The 13,358-nt window shown below is 34.8% G+C and overlaps 1 protein-coding gene across 3 annotated transcripts in view; it reads right to left on the reverse strand.

Moving 5' to 3' along the window:
* The window catches only part of LOC123561963 (cadherin-23-like), a 147,336-nt gene that overhangs the window by 132,426 nt on the left and 1,552 nt on the right, over positions 1 to 13,358 (reverse strand). For all 3 annotated transcript variants that reach the window (XM_053529799.1, XM_053529787.1, XM_053529794.1), the window contains exons 2-3: positions 2,330 to 2,376; positions 85 to 102 (exon numbers count right to left, since the gene is read on the reverse strand). In XM_053529799.1, coding sequence (XP_053385774.1) covers positions 85 to 102; positions 2,330 to 2,363 — 52 coding nt within the window. In that variant the 5' untranslated portion in view covers positions 2,364 to 2,376. The remainder of the gene's footprint in view (positions 1 to 84; positions 103 to 2,329; positions 2,377 to 13,358) is intronic.

Below are 13,358 nucleotides of genomic sequence, written 5' to 3' on the forward strand. Positions count from 1 at the left end.
TATGTAAGATATAATGAAATTGAATATTTTGATAATCTAATCAGGAGGCAAGTCCTTTTGTGAAATAATTATGTTCATACATACCAACAGCATGACAGAACCCTGCAATGATAAAATTTATATTTTAGATAACATGTATTAAAGATATCCAATGGCCATGTTTCACTATAACGTTTTATATTTACACATTTACTTCAAATGTAGAAAATCCTCAGTTAACTTTACTAAATATATTAATCAATTATGCATATGGAACTACGTACATTCATAGTTATAAAATATTAAAATAAGACCATATTCTTTGACTCTGATGCTTCTGCCACAGTATATAGGCAAAGCCGTGCTGGAAAAAGTATGACAAAGACTCTGAGCTCCTATGGTCAATCCACAAAATTAAGTCCAAACAAGAAACGTGGAAATTCCACATATACCAGGTTTTCAAACTTTGCAAAGTTTCTGTTGAAAAAAAGGGCCTTGATCTATAAAACATATCTGGCTGTTTCCAATCATGCCATTCAGAAGAACAAATAAAAAAAGTAGATTAGTCATTGCCATAATGGATGATTTTTTGCTAAAAGTTACCTAAATACAAAGTTTGGTGACAATAGGTGTATCCAAACTAAGGATATTAAGCATAAACCCATTTTCCTATTTTTAGTAACAGTGACCCCAAATATCATCCAAAGCGAAGTTTTCAGATAAGCTTGCTGTTCATTACGTTTAAAATATGTACCAGAAACCACCTTTTTGATGATCAACTTGAGAAAAAAATCTTTACTCACAGTAAATGTGACTATGACCTTGACTCAATGGCACTGAAATGACCTTTTTATCACAAAAAAAAATGGATCTCAGTGGGGTTGGAACCGTCCCACAGCACAAAAGGTAGCTTTGGCCCAACACTCAGATCCATGCACAAAAGTGGAATTTTCGAAGTATAAAGATTAATTAAATTATGCTGACCTTGAACTTGCCACTGACCCCATATACAATCTCAACCTTGTTTTTTTTCTATAAGCTACCTATAGGCCAAGTTTGATTTCAATACAACAATCCAAACTAGTTACTGGGCAGAAACCATTTTAATTCTATTTTTAGCAACCTTGACCCTAGTGAACTCATGTGCAATCCTGAAGTCCATCTCTACGCAAGCTACCTATATAACAAGATTCATTTGAATCAGTCACTCCTAACTGAAGTTATTGAGCAGAAACTGAAAGTTGTCGCTGGCAGCCAACCAACACTCGCCAATCTAATAACCAGTTTTTTTGAAAACCTGGTTTACAAACAAGTATTTCAGACACAATTTCTTTTATCGAATCCTCACAAAGAACAGTTATGGCCTAATCCAGGGATCAAACTTACAACCCTGCATTCTGTAGATCTGCGCTCTTCCTATTGAGCTAAGTTTTTCGGGTAATAAATACGTTCTAACTATTTCCACAAACTAGTTTGCTGTAAAGCATGTTGTCTATAGTGGGGTTGCACAAACAAGTTACAAATAACAGACATATATCTACAGTTGGTAATGGCACAATGAGGGACTTTAGTAAGTTCCAAATTGTCTCCCTTATTGGATTATGTCCAAGATAATAAAACTGTAAGTTAATTGGTCCAATCATTTGGAATCCTCTGACTTCATCGCTATTTTGTCTGTGAGATATCAGTTCTAGGTGAGATATCTTGCATATTTGTTAAATTAAATGTCTGAAAGGTCAAAATTAAGATACATGATTGTGTGTTTATAGAATATGTAGCTAAAGGCATTATTAAATCAATAGACATGATGATCAATATCTTTAATAGCTTCATTTACATCAATTGTTACAAACAACTTAGTGATAACAACAGAGTAATCCAAATGAAAGGACCGACTTACTTTAGAGAGTATGAAAGGGAGATAACTGACCAAAGTCTCCCATTTCAGTACCATGGATGCTCCACTTTAATGGAATTGCGGCACTTTAGTGAAGTTTTGCACATGTAAAAATCGACAACTTTCAGGTGTCAGTGGTTTGTTTTTCTTTATGTTCTTTATTCTGGAAGGTGCCACAATTTCATTACAGCTGGACACCAGGGGTGCTGTAACTGCATGATTAACCCTTACCATGTGGGATTAGACTGATTCTGCCTTTGTGATCAGTGTAGATCATGATCAGCCTGCAAATCTATACAGTCTGATCATGATCTGCACTGTTCGCTATTCAGCCAATATCATTTTGGTAAGCACCCCTTTTAACAGTTAATGGTACTGCCTAAATTGGACGATGGACAAGCTCATTTTAAAAATTTAGCAAGGTAAGGGTTAACATGTGCAATATGATCTTACCTAATACTAGCACGACTGTATAGGACAACTCCATCCTAACAGATGCCCTGAAATGAAGAATATAGACTTGATTTGAAACATTCGAAAAACTATTATCTTGTTATTCTGCTGTTGTGGCAAGACTCAGAGCCTGAGACAATAAGAAATAACAACAAAAGTACTGTTTTGTAATAGTGGACAGGAAGAAATGAAACAACAAGAAATATAGTATTTCATTGTGACACTGCTGCCAAAAAAGATATTTCCTTATTTCATAGTGTTGTTCTTAGTCCAATCACAATGACAGATTAAATGCTAGAATTAATACAAAATTTCATTTTTGTCATTGGTTTTCATGACTTTTATTTCTATACATGTAAATATTTTGATCAGTTCTTGATTTCCATGCTCTTACTTTGTCAAAATATGTATTTTTGTGCCCCCACTGTAAGTGGTGGGGACATATGATTTAAGTCTTGTCCATGCATCTGTATATATGTGTGTGATAACTCATGAAAGGCCTGACTGATTAGAGTAATTTTTGGTACACAGATGTAACATCAGAAAATACACATCAAGTTCCACTTTGGGGTCAGTAGGTCAAAGGTCACAGTAACGCTGAACAGTTAAATGGTTTCCGGATGATAACTTGAGAACGCTTGGGCCTAGGATCATAAATTTTGGTACACAGGTGTAACATCAGAAAATACAGGTCAAGTTTGACTTTGAGGTCAGTAGGTCAAAGGTCAAGGTCACAGTGACTCAGAACAGTTAAACGGTTTCCGGATGATAACTTGAGAACGCTTGGGCCTAGCTTCATAAATTTTGGTACACAGGTGTAACACCAAATAAGAGCTGTCACAGGAGACAGCGTGCTCGACTATTTCGATGCTGGATAGTGAAACTGGGCACATCTGAGAAAACTGGAGCTGTCACTGGAGTGTTTATTAACTCCAATGGTGGGTGAAGATATTGCACATTAGCCTGAGTCTGTGTCAAAAATATTAAGTAATAAGAGAAGTACAGATAAAGTGTATCAAAACACTATACAAGTACAGCCTAAGCAAAAAGGGGGCATAATTAATTGAATATTGGTGCAAGAGTTATGCATCTTGTATCATATGATGTGGGTGATGATGTGGAACAACTACTTCAAGTTTGAATCAAATGCATTTCATAATAACTGAGATATAGCGAAAATGCATCAAAATTAACTTTTAATTCTAAGTAAAAGGGGGCATAATTCATGAAAAATTGGTGCCAGAGTTATGCACCTTGTGTTAACTGGTGTGGGTGATGATGTTGAACAACTATTTTAAGTTTGAATCAAATCCATTCAGTAATAATAGTGATAGAGTGAAAGTGCATCAAAACTTTAACCTGAAATTCTAAGAAAAAAGGGGGAATAATTCATGAAAAATTGGTGCCAGAGTTATGCACCTTGTGTCATATGGCGTGGGTGATGATGTTGAACAACGATTTTAAGTTTGAATCAAATCCATTCAGTAATAACTGAGATAGAGTGAAAGTGCATCAAAACTTTAACCTGAAATTCTAAGTAAAAAGGGGGAATAATTCATAAAAAATTTGTGCCAGAGTTATGCATCTTGTGTCATATGATGTGGGTGATGATGTTAAACAAGTATTTTAAGTTTGAATCAAATCCATTCAGTAATAACAGGGATAGAGTGAAAGTGCATCAAAACTTTAACCTTAAAAACTAAGTGAAAAGGGGAGATAAATCATGAAATATTGGTGCCAGAGTTATGGCCCTTATGTCAGATGATGTGGGTGATGATGAGGAATAATTATTTCAAGTCTGAATCAAATCCATCAAGTAATTACAGAGATAAGTTGAAAAAAGAGAAAGTGTAAAAAAACTTTAACCAAGGTGTGGACGTGGAAAGACGCCGACGCCGGGTTGAGTAGGATATCTCTCCTAATACTTCGTATAGTCGAGCTAAAAATACAGGTCAAGTTTGACTTTGAGGTTAGTAGGTCAAAGGTCAAAGTCACAGTGACTTGGAACAGTTAAACGGTTTCCAGATGATAACTTGAGAACGCTTGGGCCAAGGATCATAACTTTTGGTACACACGTGTAACATCATAAAATACAGGTCAAGATTGACTTTTAGGTCAGTAGGTCAAAGATCAAGGTCACAGTAACTCAGAACAGTTAAATAGTTTCCGGATGATAACTCGAGAATGCTTAGGTCTAGGATCATAAATTTTTGCACACATGTGTAACATGATAAAATACGGGTCAATTTTGACTTTTCAGTTAATAGGTCAAAGGTCAAGGTCACAAAAACACGAAACAGTTAAACAGTTTCTGGATGATAACTTGAGAATGCTTGGGCCTAGGATCATGAAAATTGATAGGGAGGATGGTTGTGACCAGCGATGACCCCTAATGATATTATGGTCAGTAGGTCACAGGTCAAGGTCAAATTGACCCAGAACATGTAAACGGTTTTCGGACAACAACTACAGAACGCTTTGGACTAGGATCACAAAACTTAATAGGGAGGTTGGTCACGACAGTAGATGAACCATATTGATTTTGAGTTCCAAAGGTCAAAGGTTAGAGTGACCTGGAACATTTAAACTTTTTCCGGACAATAACTTGAGAATGTTAGGGCCGAGGATCAAGAAATTTCATAGGGAGGTTGATCATGACCAGCAGATGATCTCTATTGATTTTGAGGTCAGTAGGTCAAAGGTCAAAGCAAGTTCGTCTTTGACATTGGCTTTGTTCTGTGACAAGGCCATATTGTGGGGTTTAATTCGTCACTCCTGCGACAACTCTAGTTTTCTTCTGTCTCTGCCCCCTATTTCTAGAGTTATGGCCCCTGAAATAGTTAAAAATGCACATTTTTATCTTATGGTGCACCAAGCTCAGAAAGTATTTGATATAAATAGATGAAAACTTGCAGGAGTCTTTATTTTGATACGACCTTGTGCATATCCTATTTTACAGCTGGCACCACAACCCCCCTTCCTATTTCTAGAGTTATGGCCCCTGAAATAGTGAAAAATGCACATTTTCATCTTGTGATGATGCACCTACCTCAAAAAGAATTTCATATAAACCTTGAAACGTTGCAAGAGTCTTTAACATGATATGAACTTGGGCACCTCCTATTTTTCTTGGCTCAACCACCTGTTCCCAGAGTTATGGCCCATAACATAGTGACAAAAAGCACATTTTTACCTTGTGACTCACCTAGAGTCTTTATCATAACGTAAACTTGCACATCTCCTATTTTACACATGACATCAACATCCAGTTAAAAGCAACATTGCAAGATATATCATGTATGTATTTACCTAACGCAAAGATTTAAGTCACTTGATAAATGAATATCCACTGAAAGACAGGGTCTGTATTAAAAGTTGCCAGGGTAGGCCACCTGTCAGAATAGTCATCTGTCCAGTGTCCCCTAATTGCCCAACAGTTGCAGTGGGAAAAATGCTGTCCATTAGATATCATTAAAGTACCATTTATATTCATTGATATACCATTGATTTTCATTAGACATCATTAAAGTACCATTTTTTCCATTGATTTACCACTGAAATACCATTTATTTTCCATTAGAATTCCTCCATTGAAATACCATTAAATATCATTGAAATTTCATTTTTTTTAAAGAGAGCTCATTTGCATATTTCGGCCCATTTCAATGGTAATTTAATGGTTTTTCGATGGTGTTTCAGTGGTGTTTTGATGGTTTTTCAATGATTGCACTATAATGTATATGCAAATAAAAATGGTTTTTAAATGGTAACCAAAATACTTTCCCAAACAATAAATGGTAATTCAATGATGTTTCAATGCCATTGCATTTCGCTACGGGAAAGTGTATTTACAAGTAAGATGGGATCAGCGACTTCACATCTAAGGTACTAGATATTTGCTATATTCAAGAAAAGTCGTATTTAAGTCTCATAAACATCGCACGTTCACCCAAGCCAGTACCCTCCGTCTACATTCCATCTTCATTTGGACTTGTGTCAACTGATAAAACAAATGTAACGATAAAAAAGCAATGGTATATAGCTACTTCATTCCGTGGTTCATAATGTTTTTTATGCACACAAATGTGTTTAGGACAAAAATTTTGATTTTCCAAGCTCACTAACGTTGGAGTTCATTGTTCACTACAAAGAGTGTCCTGTGCACGAACAGAGAGGGATCCGTTTTCTCATTTTCCACAGAGAGGGATCCAATATGCATATACACCATGATGCGGTTACTGAGATACCAGCTTATATATACAAATATTTAACCAAATCGCGATGCCAATGCCTAAAAATTGTTTTGTTTATTAACAACCTGTGAAAACTTTTATCATCTGGTTTAACGGTTGTGTCCTTACAGAACACCTGTGTGAAGTTTCTGGGTTCTACGTTATTTGTGAAAAAATATATTAGCCGTTAAATAGGCATGGTCGAAAAAAAAAGGACTGTCGAAAACGGTCTCTTAGTGCTGTCGCTGAACTCGGATGTTAACATTTATAGACTATCCATTAACTCCGATGATTTTGAATACTTTTGTATGTAAAAAGTATTACTGGCAGTGATTTGACGGAAACGTAATTATTTTATAAAACGGCACTTTCATTTCAAGAGGCTTTATGACTATGTTCCTTCACACCCGGGCTGAATTTTAACCTAGTATACGCGTTCTTGCCATTTTTCAGCCATGCGAAAGCCAACCATATAGTTTTTTGCAGTTACACCGAAACAATACAGTACATACTGCCACTTTGCCAGCTTTTGATGGTGGAGGAAAACCACTACAAGTGCCTCCGAGGCTACTACAGAAAGTAATTTCACCTCGGGTTTTGCAAGTGCAAATGATAGCTTCTGGTTGTCAGCCCTTTGAATTTCGTTTGAAGAATTCTGTATCTTTAATGAATATCAAATGCCCGTTCTTGTTTTGAAAAGTGTTCTTAGTGCAGTGCCAGATACTAGTATGTAATAGTTATAGTATGTGTGAGAGTGTGTTACCAGGATATATCAGAGCTAGGGGTACATCGAGGGTATTTTTCTCTGCACATATCGTCGAGGCCGGTAGGCCGAGACAGATATGTGAAGAGAAAAATAACGAGATGTACCCCTAGCTCTGATATATCCTGGTAACACACAAGCACTACATATTATAACTGTTTTATCGCATAGTTTATCATTAAAATTTATATATTATTTTCATTTAAATTTGTTTATTATTATTTTTACTATTTTGATTCCCTTTCTGCGCCTCGCTGACTGAAACACTAAAACCTCTGTTTTAGAAAATGTGTTCCCCAGATAAAAGTACCCAACAAATTTCTGCATTGGTTTTAAATCTTTGCATTTCATTGGCCAGACATATTGTAAAACTTGTTTTTTTGTTTGTAAAAAAAAATCAAAGAAAAAGAAACATTTGAGAAATCTCAGAATTTCATATATTTCATGTATTTCTGAATTTGGCAATAACTATCAAGTTTTTGAAATATTCTAGTTTATTTATTCTTTTACTTTATAAATGTAGGTGTTTGTGACAATTCTTTCTCTGTGAACTGTAAATTGGAGCTAAAATCATCTTTTCTTTGAAAGGAAAAAATTATACTCCCTTGATAGGACCTCAATAGAGAAAAAGTGTTCCGATATATATCGGAACAGTTTTACTGTGCTGATATATATCGGAACACTTTTTTTCTTATGAAACTCCATAGAAATTTCCGTGTTGATATATATCGCAACAGTTTTGTAAGATATCAGCACAGTTTTGTAGTAATAATGTGTGTTACTATGTATAACATGCTGCAAAGATCAAAGGAAAATTGCCGCACTATGCGATAATATACACATCTTATTTGCTCATACATAATTATTTAATTGCTCCTTATGTTAATCTGCTATTTTGTTTTATTCATAAATACCTTTTCAACAAATAGCAGTTTATTCAGGGTCTTTAACTGCAAGTTGTTGAGGTATACAGGCAAATGGTTGTAAACGATTGTTTCAAATCTAAATAAGCAGAACTTTGCAAAATCTCACATGACTGTTTTAAAGACTAGTGTTCATTTATCAAATCAGTTATTTCTTAACATGCTAGCCACATGTAGCTTTAATCAACATATAACAAGGTAGATCGGAACTCTTCCCGGACTTCATGTCACAAGAGTCACTCCCCTTTTGTGCAGTTCACGCATTTGCTCTTTCTGTCAACACGATCTTACACTGTTATTTTGTACATCGCTAGGTACTGTGCATTGTTTCACATACATAATGTCTTTTTGTATAAAAAATAAATGCTTTAGAGACCGGACCCGAAAGTACGACCTTAATGTTCAAGCAAGGGTAATGACTCTTGCATGTCTAGGATCATTTGGCTGTAGTTAACATTTGTGTAACATATTTCAAAATCTCCCGAGGATTAATAAAGTCACACCCCGGACAAGAAATGTTGCTTTATAAACCTATGGAAAACCTGAATATATTTGAAAATTGGTCTATGTTTGTAGAAATTGCCAGTCCGACACAAAATACTTAAATATAGCTCTGTGTTAAAGATTTTTTATGATACAGACATTGGAGGTGGTCATTCATGATTGGGCCTCACATATACTTGTATCATTGGTAACACATGTATGAAGGTTAAAAACTAATGCTTAAAAATCAGTTCATGCATGTAGAATCACAGCCTGGACAAGACACTGCGGACGGACTGACGGACGAAAGGAATTAAGCAACTTTTAGACCCTAAACCAAAAGGACAATGATAATGAAATCAACCAGAATTACTCGACATGGCAATAAGGACCATACATAAATATAATATTATATAAACTGCTTACTGCCTGCAAGTATACACATTTTACACAAATGAAAGACTAAAGAAATCGCAAAAACACAGGTAGATTAAATAGATACAAAATATACATGAAGAAGAGACACTACGGGGCATATAACATGTCTACAAGACAGGTTTTTACTTTTATACAGCTGTATTCTCGATAGCCGACAGCTGATTTCAATGACTGCCTACTGCAAATACAGCGGCCGTTTTCAACAGTCTTTTTTTTCCGACCATGTCTATTTAACGGCTAATATATTTTTTCAGGAATAACGTAGAACCCGGAAACTTCACACAGGTGTTCCGAAAGGACACATCCGTTAAACCAGATGATAAGTTTTCACAGACTGTTCATAAACAAAACAATTTGCGCAAAACTTTGGATTTTTGCTCGATTTTTCAAACTGAAGAAATTGTTAGCGATTATCTAAAAACTTAACGATCGTTTTTGGCCCAGAAATTGTAAATGTAAGCCATGTTCATTCCTTGACAAAACTGTCAAGTTGATTTGCAAGAATTAACTTCGTTTCAATAAAAATAAATGAAAAACTTTACCTACCGATTTCCAGCTGGGTTACATTTCCAGCGGGCGTCAAGATAGCCGGTTATCCAGTGTGTTAAATGTAAAATAATTATTATCCCATTCAAATGGTTTATGAGACAGAAGACAATCACAAAGAACGGAGATCTATGCAGTTTCAGTTTCAATCACGGTGAGGATGCGTACACCGGAAATTGCCATTAAATGATAAGGTATTTTCCGAAAACGTGATTATTTTTCGTCAACAAGGTAAGTAAAACCCTGATTTACTATTGTATTATACTACTACAGAAGAAAAGAGCATTACTTTTCATAACTAGATACTGTGTATATGCTCTTACAAGCGTAAAATGAGTCAATCTTAAGTAGAAATGATAAAATTTGTGATAAAATGACAAGTTTATCATTTGATAAATGCATGCCGTAAACACATTTGTCCCGATACCATAACCTATTTGCATTGTGGGGAAAATCTGAATCGAACGATTTATTTAGTTACATACAAAGAAAAAATGTGCAAAATTTCAGCTTTGTACATGTTCAAATCACGGAGAAATCGGTGATAAATGAGCGTCGGTGGTGTACTGTGTATCGAGTTTTCAAAGTAATATTTGTACTGTGTATTGCAGTTTGGTGTACTGAGTATTGATATTGAAAAACGTGCATATTTTCAGCATTTATGGTCATTAGATAGACAAAGCATGTAGTTCCATCGACCCAAATGATGGAATTTCTTTTTGTGTTTGCAGAAGGCATTAGACTTCACAGCGAAAATAACAAGCACCAGTTTGAACACTGATATTACAGCGGCATGCCAATAGTCACTCCGAGAAACTGTCTAAAGACTAGCCATTGCAGATTAAAGGCACAGCCACGAGTTCAGCCGTGATGTAATATAATAATGTAACACAGGATATGATGATGATAAGAGTGGAAAAGGTCTCTCCGTATAAGAAGAGCAAACTTGAAAATATGTTTTCCTTTCACCTTCATACTACAAAGAGACATAAACCTTGGTCAATAAACGACCTTTATCGATTATGGTGCCAATAGTTCAAAGGTCAAGTTCGTAAGGGCTTTGAGTTTTTAAAGTGGTTTCTCCTAAATAACCTTAGACTCATTTTGACGTAGAACCCTCGAACTAGTTTCACTTGAAATTTTCTTAAAATAATATTGTCAAAGCTATTTTTATTGTTCTAAATGCATTGTTCTGAAAGGTAATTAGCTCACCACTTTCTTCATACAAAACAAAATGGGCACCGTATGCACTGAGCAATTTGTTTTAGAAGAACAGTGCCATGTGTTATCTTGCACACTTCATTTGCAAGATATATGTCATTTCTATGCAAACAGTTCGTTATCATTATTATGTGATCAACTTCCCCGTTAACCAAAATAGTATATTTGTTGTCAAGGTCAACTTCCAACTATAACAAACGATCGGGAACTGACTTGAAGATCATTCCGATTTTTTCATGTATTCAAACTGTTGAATATAAAATGTTTATGACCTTTGGTTTTAACATATTTATTCCCAACAATATACTTAACTATATTTATATACTAACATTACAAGTACAGTTGATGGAAAGGATTAGAAAGAAAGACAAATCTTATAGAGTTCTTTTACTATCTTATCATGATCTTTGCTATTTTATGAATTTGTGTTTAAGTTTCAAGTTTGTTTAATAAATATTACAATGTACATGACTATTTGTTCCTTATCAAAGTAAAAGATGGCTTTTACAATATTGCTTTTCAAATAATGTTTGGTAAAATAAATATGTCACAACAGAACCTATTTCAGTATCAATGCCATGCCCACTCTTATGTGAACTCTAATGTACACTTATCACATTTATGCAGTAACTAGCTACTTCTTATAATGTCAATAAGTATTTGTCTGTTTGCTTTTCTCTTTCCTCTTAATTTAGCGTCAGAAATGCGGTCTATGTTATGCAAGCAGTTGTATAATTGTAAAATCATTGGAAGACTTATAAGCCTGCTCTTCAAAACAACTTGCAGTCTTCACTATACCTCATATTAACCAAGTTGTCGATGAAAACATTTTGCGACGTCAAAAAATATAGGAAACTATAAAATCACTTAAAGAAAACGTTTCTTGGCAAACAAACTAATTAAAGCTATTTATTCATTCATCTATTTTATCATTCTTTCATTGACTGTGTAACAATATTCTCCGAAAACCTTGTCTGTCCATGGAATTGCACTCTGTGTAACATTGAAAGTTCCAAGTAAACCGCCGTGCACGTGTCTCTAGATTATATTTTTGTACTGGTAGTATTGTGTAAATGTTAAGCTAGATGGCGTGTTAGGTAGCATACATTTCCACTACCGTCAGTGAACAGGCTCCTCACCATTTGCCCAAATCAAAGGTTTCTTTCTGTTCTGTTGCAAATTGGTCCCTTTTGTAATTGGGTTCCTTTTTAAAAAATGTATGTTAATATTTTCAGAATCGACAGTATTTTTTCTGCTTTTTTTCTCTGCATATGTCAGATGCTATTCTGTAATTTACTTTTTTTGCGGTTTTGGTCGTTAGCACACGAAAATATTCTCGTCATGTTGGTGGTGTTCAACAAAGTGACATACAATGGCCTTAAATTCGTTCGTCAAGCCAGTCATAAACACACATACACAAGTTGAATCTGCAATGAAATAAAATCACAATATAATATTTTTTAGTAGGACCGGGCTGTCTGCAAGATATTGAGAGTAAGTCTAAGTGGCGTCCCAATACAAAATTTTAAATGATACATGTACCTTTAACTGTTTTTTGAGATAATTCATTTAATATCAACTTAAACAATGCTCAATGGAAGAACAGAATATATCTGTACATTTAAAACTGGTAAGCATAACAAAAATATTGCCCACTGTTTCACTATGGTGACTGTGAGTTACGTTTAGAGCTTATTACATGAATTACAACAGAGTAAACGCTATAAATATCAATGTAAAACATCACGTGTCTTCAGGACTAAAGAAAATACTGTTTTGTACTTTGAAAAGGAAATGACAATGTACATTTTGTAAGATTCATTCTTCAAAACTCAGCGATAATGTAAACAATACACAGTACAGTAAAATGTGATACAGGTCAATACACAGTACATATATTTGCAATACACAGTACACCACCGACGCTCATTTATCATCGATTTCTCTGTCATTTGAACATTTACAAAGCTGAAATTTTGCATATGTTTTCTTTGTATGTAACTAAATAAATCATACGATTCAGAATTTTTATCATAAGACAATAAGTGACGATATCGGGAGGGAGGTGTCCCCGACCTGCAATTATCAGGTGATAAAGTTGCCATTTTATCACAAATTTTAGCGTTCCTTCATAAGATTGACTCATTTGACGCTTGTGAGAGCATATACACAGCATCTAGTTATTAAAAGTAATGCTCCTTTCTTCCATAGTAGTATAATACAATAGTAAATATGTGTTTTACTTACCTTGTTGGCGAAAAATAAACACGTTTTCGGAAAATACCTTATCACTAAATGGCAATATCCGGTGTACGCATCCTCACCGTGTCAATACATGTTGCGAATTTCTGCGATTAGTCATTTATAAATTTGTCTTACTACCATAATTATCACAAGTGAAAAATTCAGTGATGATTTATTGC

The sequence above is a fragment of the Mercenaria mercenaria genome, chromosome 2 (assembly GCF_021730395.1).
Source record: "Mercenaria mercenaria strain notata chromosome 2, MADL_Memer_1, whole genome shotgun sequence".
Taxonomy (NCBI): domain Eukaryota; kingdom Metazoa; phylum Mollusca; class Bivalvia; order Venerida; family Veneridae; genus Mercenaria; species Mercenaria mercenaria.